The 25,850-nt window shown below is 35.2% G+C and overlaps 1 protein-coding gene across 1 annotated transcript in view; it reads right to left on the bottom strand.

The window, feature by feature from the left end:
- Positions 1–25,850, bottom strand: part of LOC133243087 (dachshund homolog 2-like) — a 298,941-nt gene that overhangs the window by 198,563 nt on the left and 74,528 nt on the right. The window contains exon 2 of the mRNA XM_061409548.1: positions 4,859–5,017. Coding sequence (XP_061265532.1) covers positions 4,859–5,017 — 159 coding nt within the window. The remainder of the gene's footprint in view (positions 1–4,858; positions 5,018–25,850) is intronic.

Consider the following 25,850-nt stretch of genomic DNA (forward strand, 5'->3'; position numbering starts at 1 on the left):
TATTGTGGTGCTCCTATGTTGGGTGCATATATATTTATAATTGTTATATCTTCTGCTTGGATTGGTCCTTTGATCATTATGTAGTGTCCTTCTTTGTCTCTTTTCACAAGCTTTATTTTAAAGTCAATTTTATCTGATATGAGTGTTGCTACTCCTGCTTTCTTTTGGTCTCAATTTGCATAGAATATCTTTTTCCAGCCCTTCACTTTCAGTCTGTATGTGTCCCTTGTTTTGAGGTGGGTCTCTTGTAGACAACATATATAGGTGTCTTGTTTTTGAATTCCATTCAGCCAGTCTTTGTCTTTTGCTTGGGGCATTCAACCCATTTACATTTAACGTAATTATTGATATGTGTGATCCCATTGCCATTTAGTTTCTTGTTTTGGGTTCGAGTTTATGCACCCTTTTGTGTTTCCTGTCTAGGGAAGATCCTTTAGCATTTGTTGGAGACCTGGTTTGATGGTGCTGAATTCTCTCAGCTTTTGCTTGTCTGTAAACCTTTTGATTTCTCCTTCATATTTGAATGAGATCCTTGCTGGGTACAGTAATCTGGGCTGTAGGTTATTTTCTTTCATCACTTTAAGTATGTCCTGCCATTCCCTCCTGGCCTGAAGAGTTTCTGTTGAAAGATCTACTGTTATCCTTATGGGAATCCCCTTGTGTGTTATTTATTGTTTTTCCCTTGCTGATTTTAATATTTGTTTGTGTGTGTGTATGTGTGTTTTTGATCTTTGTTAATTTGATTAATATGTGTCTTGGGGTGTTTCACCTTGGGTTTATCCTGTTTTGGACTCTCTGGGTTTCTTGGACTTGGATGATTATTTCTTTCCCCATTTTAGGGAAGTTTTTAACTATTATCTACTCAAGTATTTTCTCATGGTCTTTCTGTCTTCTTGAATGCTAGGGCATTTCGCATTGTCCCAGAGGTCTCTGAGATTGTCCTCATTTCTTTTAATTTGTTTTTCTTTTTTCTTCTCAGTTTCATTTATTTCTACCATTCTATCTTCTACCTCACTAATCCTATCTTCCCCCTCCATTATTCTACTATTTGTTCCCTCCAGAGTGTTTTTAATTTCATTTATTGCATTATTCATGATATATTGACTCTTTTTTATTTCTTCTAGGTCCTTGTTAAATCTTTATTTCATCTTCTCAGTCCTTGTCTCCATGATATTTATCTGTGATTTCATTTTGTTTTCAAGATTTTGGATCATTTTCACTATCATTATTTGGAATTCTTTATCAGGTAGATTCCCTATCTCTTCCTCTTTTGTTTGGTGGGCATTTATCTTGTTCCTTTACCTGCTGAGTATTCCTCTGTCTCTTCATCTTGTTTATATTGCTGTGTTTGGGGTGACCTTTCTGTATTCTGGCAGTTTGTGGAGTTCTCTTTATTGTGGAGTTTCCCCACTCTGTGTGGGGTTGTACGGGTGGCTTGTCAAGGTTTCCTGATTAGGGAAGCTTGTGTCAGTGTTCTGTTGGGTGGAGCTGGATTTCTTCTCTTTGGAGTGCAATGAAGTATCCAGTAATGAGTTATGAGATGTCAGTGAGTTTGGAGTGACTTTGTGCAGCCTGTATATTGAAGCTCAGGGCTGTGTTCCTGTGTTGCTGGAGAATTTGCATGGTATGTCTTGCTCTGGAACTTGTTGGCCCTTAGGTCATGCTTGGTTTCAGTGTAGGTATGAAGGCTTTTGATGAGCTCCTGTCGATTAATGTTCCCTGGAGTCAGGAGTTCTCTGGTGTTCTCAGGATTTTGACTTAAGCCTCCTACTTATGGTTTTCAGTGTTATTTTTACAGTAGCCTGAAGACTTCTTCATCTATATAGCACCATTGATAAAGCATCTTCTTTCAAAGACAATGGGCTGCTTTTTTGGGTGCCTGATGTCTTTTGCCAGCATTCAGAAGTTGTTGTGTGGAATTACTCAGCGTTCAAATATTCTTTTGATGAGTTTGTGGGGGAAAGTGGTCTCCTTGTCCTATTCCTCTGCCATCTTAGGACCGCCTCTCCAATCACTGTTATTTCAAATATTTCTTCTGTTCCATTCTAGTCTTATCCTTCTTGTATCTCCATTACATATGTACTACACATTTTCTAATTGCCACACAGTTCTTGGCTATTCTGTTGTATTGTTTTTGTATTTATTTCTGTTTTTCTTTTTCAGTTAGAAAAATTTCTATTGACATATCCCCAAGTTTCCTAATCCTTGCTTTGACCCTGGCCAGTCTACCTATGCCCATCACAGGCATTCTTCACTTTGTTGGAGTGCTTTTGATTTTCAGTATTTCCTTTTAATAGTTGGATTTTCCCTTTCTCTGATTAAAATTTCCATGAATAATTTTGTTTTCCACTTTTTCTATTCTCTTAGTATACTGTGCTAAGTCACTTCAGTCGTGTACAACTCTGTGCAAACCTATGGGCTGTAGCCTGCCAGGGTCCTCTGCCCATGGGATTCTCCAGGTAAAAATACTGGAGTGGGTTGCCATACCCTTTTCCATGGCATCTTCCCAATTCATAGATTGAATCCATGTCTCATGTCTCCTGCATTGGCAGGTGGGTTCTTTACCACTAGTGCTCCCTGGGAAACCCATATTAATCATAATTATATAAAATTCCTAATCTGATAATTCAAAATATTGACTATATCTAATTCTGGTTCTGTTGTTTGCTTTATATCCTCATATTATTCTCCCCCCCCCCCCTTATTTATGTCTTGCACGTCTTGTTTGAAGCTAGAAAATATATATTGTGTGTATTCGGAAGAAACATAAACATTTAGTGGGAAATTTTATGTTTTCTGGCAATAAGTTAGGATGTTTGGTGTAGCTGTCATATTAGTAACGGTATTTTACTATCTTCCCTGTTGTCTTTGTTTTTTTCCTTGAGATTTTGTATTAAATAGGGTCTGAGGCTTTCTGTTCTTTCAATAGTTACCTCCTGGTATTATGTAGAGCCCCAGTGTGGTATTAGTAAAATGTGTATAGAGATGCAGCAGTCTATAATTTTATGATTAAGTCTCAGTCTCCTATTGAGACTGAGTGTCCTTGGGTTGTGACTTTCACAAGTACTTTTCAGCTTCTCCCCTCCTCTTAGGTTGGCCAGGAAGGCTAGACAGGACTATAGGTGAATATTCCTCTTTTTTTAAATATAAATGTATTTATTTTATTTGGAGGCTAATTACTTTACAATATTTTTTTTGCAGCCCACTTTATTTATTTATTTATTTTTAATTTTTATAACTTTACAATATTGTATTGGTTTTGCCATATATTGTAGTGGTTTTGCCATACATTGTCATGAATCCGCCATGGGTGTACATGTGTTCCCCATCATGAACCCCCCTATTTCTAATTCTCCACGTGAGAACTAAAGGGGCTGGAATTTTATAACCTTGTTCCCTCATATTAACAGCTACAGGGTACTGGAGTTTAGTGTATCCCTTCCTCTGGGTCATGCTGTGCTAAAACCAAATAGCTTAAGCTCTGGGAAAATAGTTTCCTTTGAGGATGGGCCTCTGTGTTAAGGAGAATAGAATATTCTGGACATATTTTGAAATGGTTACTTTTCCTTCCCTTTTCCAGAATATAAGGACAATTTTCTCAAATTAATATCTGAGAACCTCATGGGGCTTCTGGAAGTAAAATTCATGAAAATGTAGAGGCCCCTTTAAGAATGGCCTCCTAGGAAATTTTATTTCTCAAGCTAGATCCACACTGAATCTTCAGAAATAACTCAATCACCCTTTAAATGCTTCTATCAGTCTTCAACTCTGGCTTCTTTTCCCAATAAGCTGTGATTCTCTGTATCTGCCTATTTATTTAGTTTGTGCCCTACGTACTCAATCTGTGATAAATTTAAAAGAGTTGTTGATTTTCAGATTGTTCCATATTTTTTTTTTGTTATGTGGACAAGAATGACAATTTATAAGCTCTTGTCATGTCAAACAAGAAATCAGAAGTCTTCTAGGTTCCCCTTTGTTTAAAGCTGCTTTTTACTTCTTGTAACATAAAATTTACAACTTTTCGGGCATTGATTTTATTTTATTTTGCTTAACATTACATTTTTATGAGACATTTAACTCTTTAGATTATAATCTTCTTAAAGGATGACATTATAACTTATTTTATATCATTAATAACTGATGAATTTCATTACAATTTAGATTATGTTAAAGTTTCTCAGAATTCCTCTGTTTTCTTCATTCTATTGAAAGACTGAAAGTCTTAGAGAAAGGAATAATTAAACTTTTCTGTTATACTTCCTGTCTGTAGGAAAAGTAAGAGTTTGTCCAAGTAATGTATATAAGGCCTGCTTTCCTATAGAAAGATTTCTGAGTCTTTGAAGTTTCTAAAAACATCTCTAAATGTGAATTTCTATAATTCAGCTATAGTTTGACTACTGAATAATAAGTACTTACTATATGCAAGTCACTGCTAACAGTTTTCCCTTTAAAATTTTTAGCCCTCTCAGTAGCCTTAAAGATTGGGTACATTTGTATTCCTATTTTACAGTTGTGGAAACTGAAACTTGAAAAAGTTATCTGACTTCTCCAAATCCAAATAGTGACACAGGATTCAAAATATGTAGAATTCAAACCCAAGTTTATGTGACTATAGCCAGAATTCTTAATTACTCTGTTAACATATCCTCCTAGGTACCTCTACTCTGCTACATGGCCATTCAATCTATTTCTTCTCTAAAAACCTCACCCTGTCAAATGAATCCCTCTCTATATACCTCCTAACTTCAAATTGTTAAATCTTATTGAAGAGAAATAAATTATCCCTGATATCCCAAGTTGTCCAATGGGTCTTGGGTGGTATTTTTCTTACCAAATCCTGGGAGGACAGTATACATACTATTGGTCATCAGGTGGTTCTGCTGCAGTGGATTGAGGGTAGGAGTACCCCCAAGGCCTGGCTGGCCAGCTAGGGATGCATGAACAATTCCATGTTGGGGTCCAGGAGCAACAAGAGGAGACTGCATCTTATCCTTATCCCAGGAGGATTCACATCCACCTGAAAAACATTCATATAAACAGATTGCAAGTTGACAACTTTCTAAGAGAAGGATTTATAAACTCCCTTTGTAAGGTTGTAATTATTAATATTACTCCATAGAAAATTATTACTAAATAAAAGTGACTCATTTTTATCATGGTTTCAAAACTCTCAATAGTCTTGGATTTAAGCTGACTCTGGGAAGACTAAACAACTCTCACTAAAAAGATAGGCTCATTTGTCTACAGGTAGTCAAAACAAGTCTGGAAACATAATGAATAACTTTAGAAAGCATGTATATGTTAAAGGCCATTAACTGAACACTACTGCCTCCTCCCAGAGAAGGCAATGGCACCCCACTCCAGTACTCTTGCCTGGAAAATCCCATGGATGGAGGGGCCTGGTAGGCTGCAGTCCATGGTGTCGCTAAGAGTTGGACACGACTGAGCGACTTCACTTTCACTTTTCACTTTCATGCATTGGAGAAGGAAATGGCAACCCACTCCAGTGTTCTTGCCCAGGGACGGGGGAGCCTGGTGGGCTGCCATCTATGGGGTCGCACAGAGTTGGACAGGACTGAAGCGACTTAGCAGCAGCAGCAGCAGCAGCAGCAGCAGCCTCCTCCTGCAACCCTCTAACATACGTGCACTATATCTTACTGACGAGCAGTTGCTATTCACTCCAAAAGAACACATTTATAAGAGCATGATGACATGCAAAAATATGTGGTAAGATACAAAATGATCAGTTATTTTGTTCTGATATACAGCCCTCAAAAAGCTAATCTCTTTATACACAGCAGGATTTTATGCAAAATAAACTGGATAAAACATAAAACCATGGCTCTCAACTTGAAATTGTGCTTTACTTTGATCATCCATGCTATAGAGTGAAGTAAAGTATGCATAAATGCAGACTATTATATTATCATGATAAATTATAGTGGCATAGCTATTACATCAGGCAATTAGCATATTATGGGACAGAATCATTGCTTAAAAGCATATAAGAAACAAACAAAAATTATTTCCAGGGTGTCCTTTTAAGAGGAATACTTTAAACAGACTGGTCAGGGATTAAATTACAGTAGCAGTAGCAGACAATTTGGCTTTAGAAAACAAGGTGGTTGTGTAGGCAGCCCTATTGATTCACTTGATGTGTTTCATTACTTGAGAGATCCGTGCTTCTACTCCTATGCCCATATTGGAATTGTGACATTAGGATCTCTACTTGGCTGACTCTGTCCCATCTGCTGCCCAAAACATATACCCTGTTGTGTGGAGAAAGTTAAGTCTGGAAATCTTGCACCTATTGGTTTAAGAAAAAAAATTAAAAATAAATCAAGGTGCTCACATCCCTAACATTAAACATTGTAACTTTTTCACTTCTTTGAGTTCCATCAAACACCTCTCCCATTTTGCTTCAGATATTATATTAAAAAGTATAATGGCTATATAGTAGTCTACTGAATTAATGTAATATAATTTATTAAAAATTGGGTTTTCTTTTAAATTTGTCACTATTATAATAAGATCATTCATTTGAATATTTTCTTAGACTCAAACAACTTCTTAGAGTGGGATTTCTGGGTCAAAGGAAATGAAATTTTTTTTATTTATAAAGTATTTATTTATTTTATACTTCTGCTTTCTAGTATTACATTTGTAAAAATCAGGTTTTAGAGTTACATACATTTTAGGGAAATGTTTTCAAGGCAAATTGGGGTTCTCCCTGAAAATTCTAAATTTATTTAAGCAAACTGCAACTGCTAAATCTCTGAGAAGTTTTTGTTCATTTGTTTTTGTTTTGTTTTTCAACTATTCTACTTATACCTCTATTCTTCCCCCAGATATGGGATTCAATCACTTTTGCAGGACTCATTCAAGCTCTCCTGAGTGCAGAGTCAATTTTTAATTCAAAAGTGGGAGTCTTGGCTAACCTCCAACTAGGTAAGTTCCAGAGAAGGAAATACCAGATTCTCCATCAGCATATATAAAGGCTGAGGGATACCTGGCCATGATTATAAAGACAAAGTTTTTCCAATCAAATGGGGAAGATATAAGTAGCTAATTGTTCAGTTTCTGATTTATGGGTGTTCATGTGTTACCCATCCTGAACCCCCCTCTCTGCTGCCTCCCCATCTCATCCCTCAGGGTCCTCCCAGTGCACCAACCCTGAGCACCCTGTCTCATGCATCCAACATAGATTGGCGATCTATTTCACATATGGTAATATACATATTTCAATGCTATTCTCTCAAATCTTCCCACCCTCACCTTCTCCCACAGAGTCCAAAAGTCTGTTCTTTACATCTTTACATTCTATATATATATGCATTAATATGGCAGTGAGATATTTCATGGTTGGTGCATTGACATAATTTAGCATTCACAAATTTGAAATTCCAATTAAAATCAATATGATATTGTCATGCTGTAATGAACAAAAATGCTGGAGGGGAATGAGGATAGTATCTTAATAAATGATGAATAACCACATTACAACACTGAGATTCTTTATAGTAACATTGGGCCAATATACATGATTAATACCAGAAAACGCAAAATTTTGAAAGATCCATTGCTGAGCAAAAAACAGAACCACTTCATCATTTTAGCACTATGTCCAAAATATGAATTACCTCACCATTACAGAACTGTAATTTGTAAAATGATAAACAATACATTGACAGAGATACATTTTGAATAAATTAATATTATGCCTTTGATATTAACATGGTATTGTACCATCACAACAGCAACAGCATATAGCAATACTAGGGCTGAGACTGTCAATATTTATGTTATAAAGTGAAAATCCTTTAGTCAATTTTCAATAACAAATGTACATTAGGTATTAGTTTAATATTTTGTATATTATATATTCCAAATAACTTGAATATAAATGATTTTTAAACTGCATTAAAAGATTCCAGGTGTTATAGTGTCTGCTTTGATGAGAGCTTTAGATGAACTTTCACCAACAACTCTCATCTTTTTAACTACTGTGTTAAAAATAATACAAGGAGGCTGGTTACCAGGTATGCCCATCTTTGCCAAGTATAAATATATGAAATTATCCTGCATTCTTAAGGTAACTATTTATGAAGCAAGTGAAAGCAGAGTATAGGACATCCTTGATGCTTGCATAAGAAGCTCTGGACACATTTTTGTCTTTTGACCCAAAACACTTACCATTTTAAAGTCTATACAAATTGACTTATGAATCAGTATTGAGGCTTTGGTAGCCTGAAACTTGATATTTGCCTATGCCTTTGTGCCAATCTGTAATAACATCCACTGAACTTAAAGTTAACAAAATATTTTTACCAATCTAATCTAGAGTCAACCTTTTTCTTTTTTTTACTACTATGTGATGGGCTTGAGTATTCATCTTCTTTTTTCTATCTATCTAATATATATGTATATATATGTGTGTGTGTATATATATATATATATATATATATATTGGTAAGGCTGCCAAAATAAAATATATACTATAGACTGAATGTTTGTGACTCCCCAAATTCATATATTAAATACATATTCCTAATGTGATGGTATTTCATGATGGGTCATTTAGGAGGTGATGAGGTCATGAATGGGATAAGTGTCTTTATAAAGGAAATCCCAAAGAATTTCTGAGCCTCCTTATACCATGTGAGGACACAGCAAGAATATGGTTCTCTGTGAACTAGGAACTTGGTCCTCATCAGATATTAAAAGGGCCATGGTATTGATCTTGGTCTTCCAGCCTCCAGAATTGTAAGAAATAAATTCCTGTTGTTTGTAAGTCACCAACTCCATGGCATTTCTGTTATAGAAGGCCAAATGGACTAAGATACCATAGAGTGCATAGATTAAACAACCAGAATTATTTTTATTAGAGTTCTAGAGGCTAGAGGTCCAGAATCAAGATGTCAGTAGATTTGGTTTCTCCTGAGGGTTCTCTTCTCCCTGTGTCCTTACATGGTCTTTCTTCTGTGTGTTCAAATTTCATCTTCTTATAAGGATACCGCTCAGATTGGATAAGGGGACACTCTAAGAGTTTAATTTTAACATAATCACCATTTTAAAGATGCTATTTCCATATATGGGCACATTCTGAAGCACTGGGTGCCTTCAACATATGAGTTTTTGATGCATACAATTCAAGCAGTAACCCTAGAGTATGTACCATTTACTGACTCAGATATTAGCTTTATGAAGGAATCCCTCTAATAAAGAGAAGAAAAACTGGATAACATTTCAACAAGGCAAGTCTAAGAAACAAAGTACACAGTTGGTTAGGGCAAACAAAGAAGGCTCATCAAAGGCTTCACCTTTACTTCAAGAAACTTCATATTAGGTATAAAACTAATACGACACAGTCCTAAGTAGAGAAAGATAATGTATAAAACACAGAAAATTCTTAAGAATTGAATAAATGACAAGCTTTTCCATATCATCTAATTATCACTACTTTAGCTCGATGTTTAGAAGAACTAAAACTAGGAAATAAGAAGGACAGGGACTGTTGCTACATTAATACTATACTTAACTAATTAATACGGTCACAATCTTTCCAATGAGAAAGATAGAGAGAACTACATTTTTATAAGGTTCCACTTAGTAGAAAGTTATTATTAATTAGAATCAGTGTAAGAATAATTAAGTGATGAATGATGAAGGAATATTAATTTGACAAACAATTTGACAAACTTTCGTTGCCACAGTTAAAAACTCTTAAGTTGCAATTTATTTTTTTCCTTTAAGACTCATTGCAAAATGTTAAGGTTCCCAGAGGATTGTTTATTTTTGCTGTTTTTTCTTTGTTGGAGAAGTGGCCAGAAGAAGAAGACTCCTGAGTCATGCAAACTTTGTGATAGATACATAACATTTCAGGGATGGACAGATTTTTATATCCATTTACTTTAAAATAATACATTTGACAAGGAGAATGAACATGAGTAGGGCCCAAGGAAGTATTTTAATTTACCAAAATTTTGCCTAACTAGTATTCTTTCAACCCTGTTCTTTTGATACACTTAATAACTGAATGCTTTCTGTGGTCAGGTTCATGAAAAGTAATGGAAAATAGTTTATGTTTCAAACAAATTAACATAGGCCTACAAGCCAAAACCCTCAACTTATTTCAAATAAGTATAAAAGAAATCCAGCAGTAAGGCCATAAAGACCATTACAAAACATCATTCTTAACCTTAACACTCTCATTTTACCAGACTACTGGTCTTCACTTAATATGCTTTGCTCTTAAGAATGAAAGGAGCTAATAAAACATTGACAGAAATCACAGTGAAGAGTCTCAGAATAACTTAGTAATCAGTGATCATATTCCCCCTTAGGGTGAGTAATCCTCTATAAATGCATAAACTACTACTGTGGGTTTGAGTTTTTAAGACTACTAGATTTAAGTGAGATATCTATAAGGAATTTATACTTAAAAAGGATCTCTGTCTTCTGACTAACATTGAATGTGTCTTGACTTTTAAAGGAATAATACAGTAGGAGTTGCTATTAGAAATTGGAAAGCAAAAATATAAAAGCTACTCGTTAGAAAATATAAATTAATTATTAAATGTAACAGTATGCTCTTGCTATTCAGTCCCTCAGTCGTGTCCGACTCTGCGACCCCATGGGTAGCAACACACCAGGTATCAAAAAATGTAAACATTTACAACAAGCTACCCTTACTTTCAGAGTTTTATAGCTACAACAAAACATATAACTTTGATTATTTGCAATATGGATCTAAATTAATCATGTTTCCAGTAATCTTGTATACATAAGGCACAAAGCAAGCAGTCAAATAGGAAGAAAAATCTATGTAGCATATGACCTAAGTCGAGCTTGTTTTCTTATTCATAGGATATTTTGTTTAGCTAGAGTCTTAAATGAATGTACATTGCTTGATGAATCTAAATAGCATGTAGCCTTTAGAATTAAAAAAAAAATAAAAGTCATAATTAAATCAGTAAATTGGAAGTAGTCTAAAAAATATGGAGCTTTCCCTGAATAGTAAGGAGTTTGTACTCAACATCAGCACTCTAAACATTGAGAATTACACTGAATAGATGCACCCTCAACATGTTTACCTTTAAAATCCAATGAAGTTTACTGCAGAATAACCAAAGGGAAGTTGGAAACTGAGATTCTACTCTTAAAGCATTCACTCACAGTCTGACTTACTTCGGAACTCAGCACAAAAGCAGCAGTTTGAATAGAGCCTAAGCTATATGTGAAGGAGATTCAGTTGCTAATCTTAAAGCATATGGTGAAAGAGTAAGGGTCTGTTGGGACTTTATTGAGAAGCAGAGACACTGGAGGGTACCATTTTTGCACTCTACTTCTGTCTGGCTAGTAATGGCACTGGCAGGTACCATTTTTGCACTGTTCCTCTTCCATGGTAGCACCAACTGGGATTCTGAGTCACAGCACTCTTCCAATGTCCCACTTAAGCCTGTGGGCATGCCCTGCCCCTGTGCTCTCCCAGTTGCTTATTAAAACAGGTGCCAACCCTTGCTTATTAAGCTCCAGCCCTGCACACTCTGGATGCCTCGCTAAAGCCAGCAGGTGCACCCTGACTCTGTGCTTTTCTGCTGCCTCACTAAAGCTAAAGCCAGCAGACATGCCCAAGCCCTGCACTCTCTCTATGTCTTGGTAAAGCCAGCAGGCACACAGAGTCCACACAGGGGATGCTCCTTGCTCACCTGTCTCTTTTGGCCAAGGGGATTTGTGTGGCCGAGATAGACATAAACAATTGGAGAGACAGTTCTTGGTGGGCTGCCACCTACAGGACACTTCAAAACAGACTGACACATCCACAATTTTCCTGTGAAAAGATCTATTTACTAACCTAAGTGGCAGGCTTTAGGTTTGCCACATTTCTAGAGGCTAGAGTGGAGCTTTCAGAAAACAGGCTAAGAAATGCCATTTTTTCATTTTTTTCTTGGCCTCACTACAGCTTGGTAGCTCCCAGAAAGGAGTACACAAGTATTCACCTGGAATAATTCGCCTCAATTTTTGAAACTGTCACTCAGGAGACACCTCCAGATAACCAAGTGAGGAGGCAAGCAGGATTTTCAACTGGGACTCACAGGAATTTACATATTTGCATAGTTTAAAAGTTGCAGCCTGAGACTCTAACTTCCACTCAACCTGAATCTAGGTTCTGACTGAGATTCCTCCCTTTGCAACACTGACAAGTATTGGCACACACTCATTAACCAAGACCCATCAAGAATAAAACAAGCTGCTTAGACAATCACAAGATTTCAGAAGACAACCAAGAGCAAGAGCAAGGTTGAACATCAAGGTTCATAGGTTCATATACTATACAAGTTCACTCCTTCAAGATTGGGAGATGTAGCTGTTTCACCTAATATACAGAAACAGAGATTCTAGCAAATTGAGGGAACAGAAATATACAACAATAAAAGGAAAAGATAAAACATCAGGAAAAAAATCCTAAAGAAACAGCCATAAATTACATGATAAAGAGTTCAAAGTAATGATCGTAAAGGTGCTCAACAAACTCAGGAGAAGAATGCATGAACACAGTGAAAACTTCAGCAAGGAGACAGAAAATAAAAGAAAGCACAAAACAGAAGTAACAGAACTAAAGAGTACAATAAATATACTGAAAAAAAATACACAAGAGTAGTTGTACAGAAGGCTAGGTGAAGCAGAAGAAATAATCATTGATCTGGAAGACAGGGCAGTGGAACAGCAAAAAGAAAATTTGAAAAAATTAGCTAGACTCACTATTTAATAAAGAGAGTGAGAACAGAAATAAAATCAGAAATTAAAAAGAATTTTAATTGGCCACAGAGAAATGTGAATTAACATAAAGTACTGCTTTGAGCAATTGTATGCCAAAAAATTGAACCAGCTAAAGAAATTAACAAATCCCTAGAAACATATAGTCATCTAAGACTGAATCAGGACAAAATAGAAAATCTGAATAGAGTGATTATTAGTAAAGAGGTTGAATCAGTAATCAAAAATCTTTCAACAAACAAAAGTCCAAGACCATACAGCTTCGCTAGTGAATTCTACCAAATGTTCAGAAATTTAATACCTATCCTTCTCATATTATTTTAAAAAACTAAAGAAGAGGAAATGCTTCCATACTCATTTTACTAGGTCAACATTACCCTGATACCAAAGCCAGACAAGGACACCAGACATACACACACACACACACACACACACACAAAGTTACAAGTCATTATCAATGAGAAGCATAAATGAAAAATCCTCAACAAGATACTAACAAATTAAATTCAAGAATACATTAAAAGGCTCATACAATACAATTAAGTGGGTTTGATCACAGAGTTGCAAAGGTGTTTCAGTATTCACAAATCAATCCTTGTGATAAACCACATTAACGAATTGAAGAATAAAAATCATATGATCATCTCAATAGATGCAGAAAAAGCATTTGACAAAATTCAACACCCTTTTATGATTAAAAACTCTTAACAAAATACATATAGAGGGAACATACTTCAACATAATAAAGGTCGTATAAGTCAAGCCCACAACTAACATCACACCCGATATTGAAAAGTTCAGAGGTTTTCCTCTAAAATTAGAACCAAGACAGTTTAACTCAACATAGTAGTAGAAGTCAGCCAGAGCAAATAGTCAAGAAAAAGACATAAAAGACATCAAAGTTAGAAAGGATAAAGTGAAACTACCAATGTCTGCAGATAACATGATTTTATATACAGAAAATTCTTAAGACTCTACAGAAAAACTTCAGGAATTAATAAAAGAATTAGTAAAGTTTCAGGACACAAAATCAATATATAAAAATTGATTTTTCATTTCTATACAGTAACAAATAACTATGAAAAAGAGAAAGTAAGAAAACAATTTCATTTACAAATGCATTAAAAAAAATAATATAGCTGGAAGTAAATTCAACCAAGATCTGTACACTGAAAACTAATACACTGATAAAAGAAACTGAAGAAGACACAAATAAATTATGTGCACATGGACTGGAAGAATTCACAGTGTTAAAATATCCATATTACTCAAGGCAATCTACAGATTCAATATATTCCCTATCAAAATCAATGACTTTTTAAAAATAGAAATAGAACCAAAATATCCTAAAATTTCTATGGAAACACAAAAGACCCTGAATAGCTGAAGCAATCTTGAAAAGGAAGAACAAAGTTGGAGGTATCATGCACCCTGATTTCAAACTATATTGCAAAGCTACAATAATAATAATAATAAATTGATATTGGCATAAAAGCAGATACATAGATGAATGGAACAGAATCAAAAGTATAGAAATTATCCCATGCATATGTGGTCAATTAATTTATGACAAAGGAGGCATGAACACACAATGAGGAAAGAACAGTCTCTTCTATAAATACTGCTGAAAAAACTGGACAGCCACATTCAAAGGAATAAAATTAGACTAGTATCTTACAGCTTACACAAAAATTAACTCAAGATGGGTTAAAGACATGAATGTGATACCTGAGAGGAGAAGGGGATGACAGAGGATGAGATGGTTAGATGGCATCATCAACTTGATGGACATGAGTTTGAGCAAGCTCCAGGAGTCAGTGATGGATAGGGGAGCCTGGAGTGCAGCAGTCCATGGGATCACAAGGAGTCAAACACAACTGAGCGACTAAAGTGAACTGTGATACCTGAAACTATCAAACTCCTAGGAGGAAGCATGGACAGTAACACTTGGACATTTGTCTTGGTGATGATATTCTGGATTTGACTCCAAAAGTAAAGGCAACAAAAGCAAAGACAAATGGGTGGGACTATTAAAAAGCTTTTGTGCAGCAAAAAAAAAAAAAAATATATATATATATATATATATACACATATATATGTATATATATGTATATATATATGTGTATATATATAAAGAATGAAATAGCAACTTATTGAATGGAAAAATGGAAATCATATATCTGATAAGTGTTTAATATCCAAAATATACAAAGAACTCATAAAACTAAACCTCAAAAAACAAAACGCTGGATTAAAAATGGCCAGAGGACCTAAATAGATATTTTTTTTCCAGAGAAAATATACAGATGGGCGATATACACATGAAAAGATGTTCAACTTCACTATTCATGAGGGAAATGCAAATCACAACCACAATGAGACATCACATCACACCAGTCAGAAATGTTATTTTCAAAATTATATCAAATAACAAGTGTTGGTAAGGATTTGAAGAAAAGCCAACTGTCATGCATTGGTAGGAATGGTAAACTGGTAGCAATGTAAACTGGTGTAGCCAGTATGGATAACAGAATAGAGGTTCCTCAAAAAATTAGAAACAGAACTACCACATTATTCAGCAATTCCATTTATGGATATTTATCTGAAGACAACAAAAACATTAATTTGAAAAGATGCATACACTCTTTTGTTCATTGCAGCATTACTTACAATAGACAAGATAGGAAACAACCTTCATGTCCATTTGTAGATTGATGGATAAAAAAGATTGGTATACATATACAATCGAAAATTAGCCAGGAAAAATGAAATCTTACCATTTGCAACAACATGGATGGATCTAGAGGGTATTATGTCATGCAGAAAGAGATAAATACAATATAATTTCACTTATATATAGAAACTACAAAACAAAACAAATGAACAACAGAAAAACAAAATAAAAGTTATATATACAGAGAATGGGTTAGTGGCTGCACCTTTGCCCTATAGGAATGCAACTTTATCTAACACCTTCAGAGGATGTCGCCAAACTTTAAAATAATTACTCTTAGAGAAAATAAGTCTTATGGTTGACAAACCTTTATCAGAGTCATAAAATGTTAACAGGCCTTCTGGCCAGAAGATGATGTAAATCACCTAAACCATTTGTATACGATAAGTTTGCAGAAAAAAAAGCCTGGTCTCAATAAGGATCAAAGACTGCTGATTGTGCATGATTTTACACCCCCCCCCCATTATCCTCTATGCACAACTTAAGGTATATAAGCTCCCTTTGAAAATAAAGCTATGGACCTTGCTCAAAGCTCGGTCTCCCCGTGTCATTCTTTCTTGCTTCCTTTTCTCTCCTTTTCTTGTCTGTTCTTCCTTCAGGACAAATAATTGGAGTGTGGGGGCCCTCTGAGACCACTTATTTGCCCAGGCTTCTAAGACCCACTTGAGAAGGTGCCTAAGGTGGGGCACCTTCCGCTATTCAAGAGGGAGCCCGCGGACCCTGTGGTCAGTGCAAACCTGGTGTCACAGGTTTTATTGGCTTTCCGCATAAACCAGTTATATTGAGCCTCTAATCTTTCTCCTAAACCAGTTATATTGAGCCTCTGATCTTTCTCCTTTTATCTATCCTTTTAATCGCCAACTCTGTCCTCCCGAGGGAATCCCTGGATCCAACCGGGGCTGGACCCCGGTAAGAGTATAACAAGTAACTACTCAAAAATGTTGAAGAGATCTCTAAATCAGCTTGTCTTCTATATGATTTGAAATGTTGTCTATAGGAACAACTACCTCCTGGGGCTATAGGCTAGGAGTTTCAAGTTTCCTCAGAGGTAAAAATGGTGGTTCGGATCTCTAGGGCTATAGTCTCAAATATAGTAGCCAGTCTTCACATAAGGCTATTTAAATTTAAATTTTAATAAATTTAAATGGAATAAAATAAAGAAAATCACCTTCTCAGTTGCACTAAGTCACATTTCAAATGTTCAAAAGCCACATGTGACTAGTGACTACCATATTGGAAGGTACAGATATTATTCCCTTTGCTGAAGAAGGTTATATTAGATAGCACTATTCTAGAGTGTAAGGAGTCAGCAGTTTGTGTAAAACAAATACACAGAGGTATCCACAGCATCTTTAGTTCACCATGAAAGTGAAAACAGGAAGTGTTAGTCACTCAGTCATGTCCAACTCTTTGCAACCCCATGGACTGCAGCCTGCCAGGTTAGGCTCCTCTGTTCATGGAATTCTCCAGGTAAGAATATTGTATTGGGTAGCCATTCTCTTCTCCAGGAAATCTTTCCAAACCCAGGAAGGACTGAACCTGGGTCACCTCCATTGCAGGCGAATTCTTTACCATCTAAGTCACTAGACAAGCCCCTTAGTACACCATATGCAATAGTAAATTGACCCTTATTCAATGAAAAAGATTTTGTCCCTTTACTTTCTATATCTGGTAGTAGCATAATTTAATTGTTTTATCTGGAACATATTGAGTTCCCAATATGTATCAGGTGCCATTTTCAAGTACTCAGAATACAGAGAATACAGATCTTTGTCCTCAAAGATCTCTATCTAATAAGTATCACTGACATCTCTCTATCTCTTTGCTTCCTGTTAAAGTGGCCAAGTCTCTGCACTTGGCCTTGCATTTGTTTCCTTTCCATTCCCATTGCCACCATCTTCATTTGGACCCTTGTTACTCTCACTTATCTTGAGTCACTTAGCAGACTTTCCTACCTGAAGATCCTGTTGGATCTTCTTCTCAAAGTGACCTTTGTCACTGCGGCCAAAATAAGCTATCAAAAATGAAAATAAAGAAGGTGGAGTTTCAGGAAGGACAATCAGAAAAGTAGGGGGAAACAACACAGCAGTATGCAGAAAGCAAGAAAGGAATACTTTGATTCCATGACATCCAAGTTTACACACAATGAACACCAGTATAGAAGAGTTAACATGGACAGGTATGCTCCATAACTGTTGTATCAATGTATCAGCATCACTCTAATTATGAAATTAAAACAGCTTTACATTTTTATCAACATCATCATTCTAAAGGATGTGAAGTCAAGCCCCAAAGTTTATATCTGGGTTTAATGGGAAACTGTTGCTTAAAAGTATACTTATTAATTAAAAATTAAGTATTCACCTCTGGCTTATCCAAATAAATTGCACCTGACTTGTTCTAAGAATTAAGCTGACATGTTTCACTAAATAAATGTGAAACTCAAAGTCCCTGTACATTTGTTTCTAAATTAAAATGCTACAAGATGTACATATATTTACTGTGCGTCACTTCAAAGCACAGTTGTTAAAATATGAACATCACATTATTGAGTTTCAAAGATTAGTTCAGATAAATACAGAATTAAATTGTACATATTGAAAGCACAGTACTCGCCTATAAGACCTGCTGAGTGTGATGACAGTGTCAGAGAAACTCTTACAAGCTGTTAGTCTATGTATAACTTGAAAAAGTCTGGTTGAAAGGAATTTTGCTGAAGACAGGAAGAAAATGAGATTTTGTCTGCTATTAGTTTGTAATTACAAATGATAAACTTTTCTTAATTACTCTTCTGTGAACCCCACAGGTGTTTTAATTGTCCTTGTATTTATAGTGGTATAACTTTGAATTTCCTGGAGCCAAACTTTTAAAAATACTGCAATTTCATAAAAACTGTATGCTATGGCTAGTACAGAACATTTTTGTCTGTGCTGTGATCTTGGACTGCAAGGAGATCAAACCAGTCAATCCTAAAGGAAATCAACCCTGAATATTCATTGGAAGGACTGACGCTGAGGTTGAAACTCCAATATTCTGGCCACCTGATATGAAAAGCTGACTAACTGGAAAAGACCCTGATTCTGGAAAAGATTGAGGGCAGGAGAAGAAGGGGATGACAGAGGATGAGATGGCTGGATGGCCATCACTGACTCAATGGACATGAGTCTGAGCAAACTCAAGGAGATGGTGAAGGACAGGGAAGCCTGGTGTGCTGCAGCCCATTGGGTCACAAAGAGTCTGACATGACTTAGCAACTGAAGAACAACAATAACATTTTTTTGAAATTTGGATTCATCTCTTGCTAGTGTAAGTAGTACACATAGAAAGATCCTCAAAAATTATTATAATTTTAAGCCACTGACAGTACTTTCTTATCTGAATTTGAGTTTTCTCTGTCACCCTAAAGGCATGTGGTCTGTCTAAATGACAACCATATTATTTTCACTTTTTAATAAATAATCATATAATACCAGTATACATCTTATCCCTTTTCTGTCATATTTTAAGAAATATGAAAATACTGAATATCTGTTGCTGAGAATATATTCTAAAAGTTTATTTTAAAGATATGGGTACTAGAATTCCTAAATTATGACATATTCTTTTGTGAAATATATTTTAAATTGGAGGTCCCTAAAGTGAGGCATGCATATCCCAGGAAATACAAAAGATGAAGATAAAGCAAGATATGCAGATTTTATTTTCTAACTAAAAAGAAAGTACAACATTATATTTCACTAATTTTTGAGATATGGATAACCACCAATGCCCTCATCAGTCAAGTACTAGAAGTATCTCAAAGGAAAAGTGGGAGTTTGAAGCAGAGCAATTGGTTGGCAATTAGCAACTCCAGTCTTATACTTACCTCATTGTAATGTGATCTACATATGCCCCATTGGGTGGATAAATGGGCTACCTTATTTATTTTTAACCAAGCCATATTACTTAATGGATAACACAACCACAGACTTAACATAATGGAAGTACAGGGGTAAAACAATAAAATAGCAAAGCTGATATGTCTTCTTTTAGTAGGAACTCTTTGTCAATTTTATTGTCAGGGTTATAAGATAAGACATATTAGTTGTATTGTTCTTTTTGCCATCAATAATATATTTTAAAGTTTTCATATCATTGATAAATGCATTGGTTATAATCTTCTTTAAATCTTACTCTAAATATCTAATTATGTCTCTTAATATAAGATTAAATATCTTATAATTCAACTTGTACTATGAAAATAGAATGCTTACTATTTATCTGATAGGGTATATGAACAAAAGATTTCAGAAAATTGCCTTAAATTGAAAAACAATTAAAAGGAAGCAGAAACTTAAATTTCTTTTCACAGTCTATCAGAAATCCTCCCAAAATATACATTAAGGATCCTCAGTTTTACAACTTTCATTTTTCATTTTTTTATATAATAGAACTATGATCTATAAACTTTCTATTTACAAAATTAAGTACTGTTTCTATTATACTATTAATTTAATCAAATGAGCCACTCTTTTGAAGACAATGAGCTACATCTAAAAGCATAAGACAAGACTGGCCACATGGATTGAAGCAGGAGAATTCATCTTTTCTGGTTTTTACCCCTCCTCAATGGTGATATATTGTACATAATTATCATATGTATATACATGATCAATATGTATAATGAATGCATGCTAAGTCACTTCCGTCATATCCTACTCTTTATGATCCTATAGACTATTGCCAGCCAGGATCCTTTGTGCATGGGATTTTCCAAGCAAGAATATTGGAGTGGGTAGCCATTTCCTACTTCAGGGGATCTTATGTCTCTTGTATCTCCTGCATTTGTAGGGGGGTTCCTTAATACTAGTGCCACCTGAGGGGGCCCAGTATGTATAATATATATGTATTAATATTATCTCTACAAGTAATACTACTTTTCTGTCAGAATAATCCTTACAACTATCAATAATTATTTGGGAGAACCATAAAGTGGTTTCTAGATAATAAAATTAATTTATCCAAGGAAACTGAAGTGAAGCCATTATGACTGTTTGGAGATAATAAGGAAATTTAATTATTACTCACACAATTACTTTTTTCTTGGGGTTTTTATGCCTTTGCATGTGAGATTAGAGTGATCTTACTTGACTGGCAGTTGAAAACTAATGAGTGTTTAAGAAAAAATAGTGGCAGATAGAGACAGATGCAAAATAGAGAATGAAGGACTGTATCCTCCCCAAACTAGAATAGCACACTAAAAAGAGCATCAAGCAGACTTAAGGTTGAATCTTGGCTCCTCCAATTAATACCTATGTTGTTTTTATATCTAGTATGGAGATCATTATATCTACCTATTTAATGGTTGCTGTAAGGATGAAATGAGATATAACAGAAGACACATAGATTCGATTCCCAAGTCTGGAAGGTCACCTGGAGAAGGAAATGGCAACCCACCCCAGTATTCTTGCCTGGAGAATCCCATGGACAGAGAAGCTTGGCAGGCTACAGTTCATTTGGTTGTAAAGTGTCAGAGACAATTGAGCCTAAACACACACACACACACACACACACACACACACACTCACTCATACATGTAAAACAGCACACTATCTGGATATAATAAGCACTAAATTAAATGTAAGCAATTACCATTTAAATTAGTTTAGAATATAAAAGAAAATAAAATGTTATTTTAGTTATTAATATCATTAAATTATCTATAGGGTAAATATATTTTTAACGATAATACCAATATGATGAAGAGCACCAGTGACCCCAAAAACTGAATAAATAATTCATAAAAGTAAATTTCATTATTTTTGCAGGTAGAATGTTTACTTGCATGGCCATATGCATTTTAACATATTGTCCTTAAAATGATCTGTATAATCAGGTATGTTAAAACTGAAAACCAAGAACTCCAGATATGATTTTACTGGGCTACTTCCAATAAGATATCAAATGGTTCAGCAGACGTAATTACCATCAAACCTTGCCAAGGTTTTGAAATGTGCCCATTAATTAGCAATTCCCAATCTGTTCATCTGTCAGTCATACTTTAAAGATATGCCTGTCACCATGTAGGTGAAGAAATCTATTGATTATTATACAATAAAATCCTTTTGAATATTTAAATATATACTCCAAACTTTTTCTTAAAAATATCCCATTAGCAAAATCAATCTTTGTCTCAGGAGCAGGTACAAAAGAGATACTGAAAATAATGAGCAGTTCAGAAAGTTATTCACAAAACAACTGACTGTGCTGAGGGTTGACTCATGGAACAGACTCTGATGCTGGGAGGGATTGGGGGCAGGAGGAGAAGGGGATGACAGAGGATGAGATGGCTGGATGGCATCACCGACTCGATGGACGTGAGTTTGAGTGAACTCTGGGAATTGGTGATGGACAGGGAGACTTGGCATGATTCATGGAGTCGCAAAGAGTCGGACACGACTGAGTGACTGAACTGAACTGAACTGAAGTGGGAAAGCAGAAGCAAAGTGCTTGTTTTTCTTTCTCTGTACACAGGAGACTAAGTTTGGTTGGCAGAAAGTTTATATTAATCCTAGAATTTCCTGAAAGAATAATCATAAGAAACAGCAACATACTTACATACTTAGTAAGATGAAACAAGCACTAATATGAAAAGAATCTTGGTAGAAAAAAATGATTATAACCTTTTAAAGTTTTTTCATGTCACTCTAAAAGAATGCAAAGTATAATAAAAGATAAGAGAGGAAAGAATCAGCAAACAATGTAAAACTACAAGGTCTAAAGGAAAGGAGAATTTCACCAGGAATAAAACCATAATTTTACTTAAAGACAAACTCTACACTAGATAAATGAGATAACACATTTAGAGCTTTTAGCTAAAGATCAAACTTCACAGAAAGCTATAAAATTGGGCAAAATATAACAAATTGAAATACAAGGCAGAATCAAGGATAACAAATACAAAGGTAAAAACGTATTTTGTTAAGTGGAGACATTAGAGTGAATACACAAAAATCCATTTTAGATGAAAAAAAGAGATGATAGAACACAGCTTTTTAAAAGGGAAAAATAGAAAGGAGAAGGAAATGGAGTAGGAGAAAAGAAATGAATAGAATATAATCAAAGTAACATAACAGTACATAATGATTATTAATTTGACAGGAGACATTTACTAGGTCTGAGTTCTTAATTCTTACAGATACATGGCATTAGTCTTTCACTTTTATTATGAGGGGATTTCTGAGTTACTGCTGATGGTACCAAATAAGTTCATAAATGTACTTTATTATTATGTTAGAAGTTAAAGCTATAATTAACAGTTATGGGCCACTACTTAGAATAAATGCAATGCATATCTAATATCTGTGGGAATCACAATTAGTAAATGCTTATTATGTGCAATAAAAGTGTTCAAAGCACATTGAGTACTGGATATGTGCCAGAAAGTACTCATCTAGTACTCAGGATAGCCCTATAGGTTAGTATTATAATCAGTCACATGTTATAGAGAAAACTTGGGCTGAAAAAGATTTCAGAATTTTCCAAAATTTACACAACCAAGAAGAAATTGAACCAAAATGGGCTCCAGAATGCACACACTAAACCACCATCATCAACTGTTGTTAATATAAGGCTGCTGCTGCTGCTGCTGCTGCTGCTAAGTCGCTTCAGTCGTGTCCGACTCTGTGCGACGCCATAGATGGCAGCCCACCAGGCTCTCCCATCCCTGGGATTCTCCAGGCAAGAATACTGGAGTGGGTTGCCATTTCCTTCTCCAATGCATGAAAGTAAAAAGTGAAAGTGAAGTCTCTCAGTCGTGTCCTACTCTTCGCGACTCCAGGGACTTCAGCCTACCAGGCTCCTCCATCCATGGTATTTTCCAGGCAAAATTCTGGAGTGGGGTGCCATTGCCTTCTCCATAATATAAGGCATATTGATGTAAATACTTTCAACTGAAACTATTTTTATATGTGCACCCTGTTTCAACTCTGAGGAACAAAATGAGGCACTTGGTGAAGAGAACTGAGAAAGTAGGAGTTTTAAAGACAGGCTTACTCGTGTGGAATCTAATTTAAAATTATACAAATGAACCTATTTACATAACAGAAACAAGTGCACAGACTTTGAAAACAAACATATTGTTACCAAAGGGGAAACTTGGGTGGGGGGAGGAATAAATTAGGAGCTTGGGATTAACATATATGTACTACTATATATATAATAGATAACCAACAAGAACCTACTGAATAGCACAGGAAACTCTACTCAATGTTATGTAACAATCTATATTGAAAAAGAAACTGAAAAAGAATGAACAGATGTATATTTATAACTAAATCACTATACTGTAGACCTGGAACTAATGCGACCCTGTAAATGAACTATATTCCCATAAAATTTTAAAAAGAGAGACCGGCTTACTAGACTAGGCCAAGATCTGTAGTGAGCAGACCCATGAGTCATGAAGTACAAAACCTTTACAGAAAATGTCTCAATTCCAAGTAAGCAGGAAAGCTACATTTGTATTCAGGTCTCTCTTTTAAAAGCAAGTCTTAAAAATTACAAATCATATGGGCTGACTCTGGGTAGTATTTTCTCTGTCTTTTGAAAACAAGGGAGACTGCAAAGCATCAAGAATAAAAACGCCATCTTGATGCCTGAAGAGGAAACAAAAGAGTGGAAAAATAATGGCATTTCTTGGAAGTCAATCATTGCAAAGAGGACAGAACATATAAGGGCTAATACCACAACTGAAAAGGATAATTCAAGTGGAAAAGGCAGCATTATTACATCCAATATGATTGTCAACACTTATTTAATTTTCAGGAAAAAGGATAAAATCCATGGGTTTAAAGTAATGAAAATATACAAAATTCAAAATACAATAAAATGCCATAAGTAGAGAGAAAATCTTGATAGTTTTGTTTTTTAACCTCAATTCCCAACCTCTATTTAACCAGCAGGAATTATTTTTCAAGAAGTATACAAGACAGACATTAGAAATAAACAAGAGAATATATCCTTTTAGTAGCTGCATTCTTTCAATATATCTAAGCATATCATAAATAAATAAATTCAAGAAAATCATATGAATCATGACAGAATGGAGTCAGACATACATATGGATTTATGAGTCTGAAATATATCACCTCAATTCCCTGTGAACTGAGTCCTAGATAAAGAAATGTCCTGTTTTAAAATCAAGGGAAAATGAGTCATTTACTGGCTTTAAAGCCACTAAAATTTTTTTTAAAGAAAATAATGATGAGTGTAGTCAAGACATTCACTACATTTTCAAGCGATAAGGAGAAGCACTACAATTTGCTCTCCAAATGGCCATTCACTGGACCATAGGCATGTGTGCATGCTCAGTTCCTAAGTTGTGTTCAACTCTTTGCAACCCCATGGACCCATAGACCCATGGCCAACCCCATGGTCCACCAGGTTCCTCTGTCCATGGGATTTCTCAGGCAAGAATCCTGGGAGTTGCCATTTCCTTCTCCAGAAGATCTTCTTGACAATAAAAACAAGTATCTGATAGTTTGTTCTAATTCTAGATATTCCTCTGAATACATTTTTCAAAGAAAGAAATAAAACATTACATTAAAATACTTAATACATTAATAGTTTAGCATAATTGTTTACTACACATATATACATGTAATAGGTAGATTTTTCAAAAATATGATTATATAGTTTATATTAATGGCTGGATGGTCCTTAGTTAACTTTAACACATTTTAGTTACACAGGAGCAGTGCAATAATTAGAAAAGTTTTAGAAACTTTCAGTTATGTTTCAATGCTCATTTTCAAAATTCAGCAAGATTTGGAAGGGTGAAATTGATCTCAAAATAAAAATAATGCAATTTAGTATGTTTGGAATTTTTCAATTAAAAATTTAGTATTTCACCATCATTAAGTTCTTTGACTTGATCTCTTCATATATGTAAGGTATGCTCAGAAAAGACAGTAGAATTAAAACTAATGCATTTATTTTTCCTAAAATATATATTTTTAACTTGTGAATTATTAGTAGACCATATTTTTTCACATGCAAGCCCTTATTCAGTTACGTAATGTAATTCAGTATGAGATTTTCTATTTATTGTTCACAGGCTACTAAATCCCAATACATAACCACTATTAAGCTCAGACTCATTCCTGTAAAAATGAAAGGTTCAATATGCACCAGCACACCACAGAGGCTCAGCTTATTAGGGCTGGCAAAGCAGCACAGTGGCTGCGATGGTGCAGGAGCACAGCAGCTGCAACAGTACAGGAACATGGCTGAGAGGAACTACCCCACGTCCAAGGTCAGGGGTGGTGGCCGAGAGGAGCTACCCAATTTCAAGGTTAGG

This window comes from Bos javanicus, chromosome X, assembly GCF_032452875.1.
Source record: "Bos javanicus breed banteng chromosome X, ARS-OSU_banteng_1.0, whole genome shotgun sequence".
Lineage (NCBI taxonomy): Eukaryota > Metazoa > Chordata > Mammalia > Artiodactyla > Bovidae > Bos > Bos javanicus.